Source organism: Apaloderma vittatum, unplaced genomic scaffold (assembly GCF_000703405.1).
Source record: "Apaloderma vittatum isolate BGI_N311 unplaced genomic scaffold, ASM70340v1 scaffold42776, whole genome shotgun sequence".
Taxonomy (NCBI): Eukaryota; Metazoa; Chordata; class Aves; order Trogoniformes; family Trogonidae; genus Apaloderma; species Apaloderma vittatum.
The window spans coordinates 13,708-17,969 of NW_009720895.1; the positions used below are offsets into that span (position 1 = coordinate 13,708).

The window sequence follows — 4,262 nt, forward strand, 5'->3', positions numbered from 1 at the left end:
AAGAGTTGGAAATCTTGCCAACACATGCTATATGCTCTAGGAGGTAAGAGAGGCTAAGAAGTTTAAAAGCAGACAAAACCAAACCGAAGGCTTATGTAGAGGAGCTTTGTATCTCTTGCATGTGAACCAGAGTTAAAAACCCCCAGGAAGGAGAATCACTTGTGCTCAAAATATTGAGGGGGGGAGGGAAGCAAATAATTTATGATGTTCTTAGTTGCAATCTTCAGAAACTTTATCTGAAAGATTAGTTTGTTGTCTTTTTTCGTGTTCATTTCTTCATGTCTTCCATCATAGTGGTATTTCAGGTATAATTTCTGAAAGAAAACTGTAGAAGATAGTTAAGTTTTTCCTTTACAGCTCCTGCAACACATTTAAGGGTATAAAAAATGTCAGCAGTTATACACAATTTTGAAAATTTTTCAACATGGTTTTGTGTTGAAGATGCAGCTACTGACAGAAGTACAAAAAGAGAAATCCTCTTTCTGTAGCAAGAACTTACTTATTAATTTCTTGGATGAAAATGTAGTGCTTTTCTGGAATGGGTTGGATGATCTCCCTACCTGTTTCAGCCATTTCAGCCCATCATTGTAAAGGGACAAATAAGAGGAAAAAATGCTACTTTAATTGTTTTTAATATTAGTGCATTTTATAAATGTGTCAATTTAAAACAGAGTATTTTTCTTTTAATCCTTTTTTAGCAATATAGGCAACCAGTTTCCAGGCCAAGGTGTTCCTGCTGGATTTTCTGTGTATCCTGCCTTCAGTCCCTTACAAATGATCTGGTGGCAACAAATGTATGCACGGCAGTACTACATGCAATAGTAAGTCTGCATGATCTTAGGGAGTACTGAGTTACAGTAATGAAAGGAAAGTATTAATTGAGTGGTGGTTGTAGGATCAAAATGTCTGTATTTATTTTGTCTAGATATGCTGTTTTACACTGTTTTGTCCTGCAAATTGTGAAATTCAGTTTTGGATTGGAACTAATGTATTTGTAAGTAAAGACTTAAAGGAAAATGCAGTTTGTTTTGACGTGTAAAATCTGAAACATTGTTTTTACTAGTGTAGAGAAGAAGGCAAGAATAAGCTTGGAAATTCTGGTGCGTGTTTTTTGACGAATTGGTTTTATGTTTAAATTTTTAGCCAAGCTGCTGTTTCAGCCCAAGTGACTTCCAGCCCTGAGCCAGCAAGATCTGCAGCTGCCCAGGCTGCAAATTCAGAGCGTGCTCCTGCAAATGAGCCCGCAGCAGCGCCCAATGTAGCCATCCAGGAGAACAGGCCTGTCAACCCGAATGTCCAGATGAATGCACAGGGGGGCCCCGTGGTGAATGAGGAGGATTTCAACCGGGACTGGCTGGACTGGATGTACACTTTCTCTAGAGCAGCAATTCTTCTGAGCATTGTATACTTTTATTCTTCCTTCAGTCGATTTGTCATGGTAATGGGAGCCATGCTGCTGGTTTATTTGTGAGTACAAGAGTTGAGTACAGCTCCAGATCTGATATGTGGGGTATGGTGCTAGTATATAATCCATTTAAACAGTAAAATTATCCAACTGAAAAGTTTAGGCACTGCTCTGTTATGCTATGGGGTGTGTGTAGTAAAATAAATAAAAATTCATACAAGTAGAGGAGCTGATCTGAAAAAATAAATAATTCTCAGAATACTTTTACGGTCAGTTTGATACTACTTATACTTGTCACACAGTGCTCTTACATGTTGGTGATGCTAACAGATCCATATTATGAAAATGCAGATTTTTGGGATGAAAACTTAGAAAACTTTGGGGAGCAAACAGAGGGAAGTTCATGCAGGTCAAGTGTATGCTTGCTTAAACTTAAAACTGTGCTTGGATATGAAAGGAAAATTGTAGAGCTAAGCTTATATTTCAGAAACAGTGTGTGGGATTTGTGCAGGAAATTGTGTTAAAGTTAAGGTAATGCTGCTATCACAGTGGGTACTAGATCTGGTAGAATTGCAGGGACTTAAAATTTTTTTTACAATACATTGTAAATGCCGAAGCACGCTCTCTATTCAGTACTGTTGTCATCATTTCCTTTTGTATGTGAAAATACCTTGTAAACAGAAGTGGAAAACTGCAGTAATGCCTGACATTTTGATGACATTCATTGGGAGTTTCCTTACCTCATAGTCTCGGTCTTCACAAAGACTTTCTGTTTCTCATACAGGATGTGATAGCTGAAAGCAGAATATAGATGCTTGAAAACATAGGAGAGGCTTATTTAAAATGTACAGTGATAATGTGGTTCAAGACTTAGCTGAAGTGTAAATTCTTTTTTCCACAGAAAATCAACTTTGTACTGGGCAAATTAAGGCTTGCATTTGAAAATTAATATTACTTAAGTATTTAAAAATGGGGAGGAGACCCCAAAAAAGGATTCTACATATTTAATCACCTATTCATGGTAAAGTATTCATCTTTTAGAACAGAGGGCTGTGAACAGCGCTCTTGAAACTTAAAGTACAGCTCCTAGCAAGACAGTTCTTAACCCAGACATCAAAGACTAGCCATTCGATCTAGAAGTTAGACTTGCAGGAAAATACAGGTAGTGTCCTTCATTTGAAAGTACTTGAAGAATTTACTGCAGTAGTTAACTGTAGCAGAAAAATCTTTTTGTTGCTTTCAAAAGAGACGTTTTCAGCTGTTCTGTTCTCTTCTGTAGGCATCAAGCTGGATGGTTCCCCTTTAGGCAAGAGGGAGGCCAGCAACAGGTGGCCAATAACGTAGAGGTGAACCATGATGGGCAACATGCAAATAATCCTGATCTTGAAGAGATGGTGAGTAGGAGCAGACATGTCTTTTTGAGACTCTTGCGTTACTAGATTGTAAAGCATGCTGTAACGCCTGGACAGAAAGTCATCTTCTGTGAAATGTAGTTAGTTTAACCAGAAAGCTTTCAATGCCATCCTTGGTGTTGCACCTGCTGCTTAAATTCTGTCTTTTTCCCAGTCTGACAGTTACCGATTGTCTCTACTTCAATCACAGACTTTCTTCATGCTAGTTATTCTTCAGGAGGTTGCTCTGAGGGAAGTTACTTAGGGCAGGAAGATACTGCTGGTTACCTTATGTCAGACACAGAAAGAAGCAGTTGAATTGCTTCAATTTCTGTTTTTAAAGGAACGACTTATGGATGATGGGATTGATGAAGACAGTGGAGAAGATGCAGGAGAAGATGCCAATACAGAGCAGCAGCCTGGATTCATGGCTTCTGCTTGGTCCTTTATCACAACCTTCTTCACATCACTCATCCCTGAAGGGCCTCCACAGGTTGGCAATTGAAGCGGAAGAGAACTGTTTCAGGTAGCCTCAGTAGCCATACGTAGAAGTGGAGCAGATTCTAGAGAGTTTTAAATACAGTGCAATTTCTGAAAATTTATAATGTTATCTTTCTGATCATGATGTACAAAAGCGTGTATTTTTTTTTTCTTTTGGCTTTCTCATGCATTGAAGCACAAGTGGACTAAATGCTTTCTTTAAGATTCTTCTTTTTCTGAAGAATAAAATGTAAAGATATTGGTCTTCCATGTTTCATTTTAATTTCAAATGTGTATTATACTGAGGCAAAAAGCTTGTACTTAATCTGCACCATTGCCTCTTTAAAGAGCTGTTAAAAATGTGAATGTTGACAGACCTTTCTAAATGCAATCTATTCATCTGAATAATGTATCTTGTGTTCGTTTTATGCAGGTTATGATTTACCACTCAGGAGGTGGAGTTTATATCATTCCTGAAAGAATGCTGTAAACACAAGGGTTAGTTGTTAATGGCATGTTGCATTCATGCCATAAAATACTAAGGGTCTGCTTTTACGTTTAGAAAGCTAAAAGCTTTTTCTTGAGGCTGTACTGGGGTTCATTAAAGTCAGAGATGTTTAACAGCTCTTCAAAGACAATTGCCAGTGATGGAATAAACCTTAAATGTTTGATACATACAGTACTTTTTAAGAAAAATATAGATGTAATGGGGAAAACATGTACATTAGGGTTTTTAATAAAAACTGTTACAGTAACTCTTTTGGATGTTTATATGCATATTTGAATGCAAACAACTAAGCAGTGCTGCATCATTTAGGGTGAAGATATGATTGAGAGTGGAATAAAGTTATGGTGGCATCACTAATGTTGACTAAAGTGGTGTTTGTAGCAGCATATACACATTTATAGGTGTGATCTCAACAGCAGGATGTCTGTATTCTTAACCTAATTAAAACTGAGAAAAGGAAAATTTTATGTGAGATAAT

General features: G+C 37.4%; 1 protein-coding gene across 1 annotated transcript in view; it reads left to right on the forward strand.

Moving 5' to 3' along the window:
• HERPUD2 (HERPUD family member 2) overlaps window positions 1-3,855 on the forward strand; it is a 17,517-nt gene extending 13,662 nt beyond the window's left edge. The window contains exons 5-8 of the mRNA XM_009871147.1: window positions 699-821; window positions 1,144-1,467; window positions 2,685-2,799; window positions 3,140-3,855. Of these exons, the coding sequence (XP_009869449.1) occupies window positions 699-821; window positions 1,144-1,467; window positions 2,685-2,799; window positions 3,140-3,301 (724 nt within the window). The 3' untranslated portion in view covers window positions 3,302-3,855. The remainder of the gene's footprint in view (window positions 1-698; window positions 822-1,143; window positions 1,468-2,684; window positions 2,800-3,139) is intronic.
• Window positions 3,856-4,262: the final 407 nt, after the last annotated feature.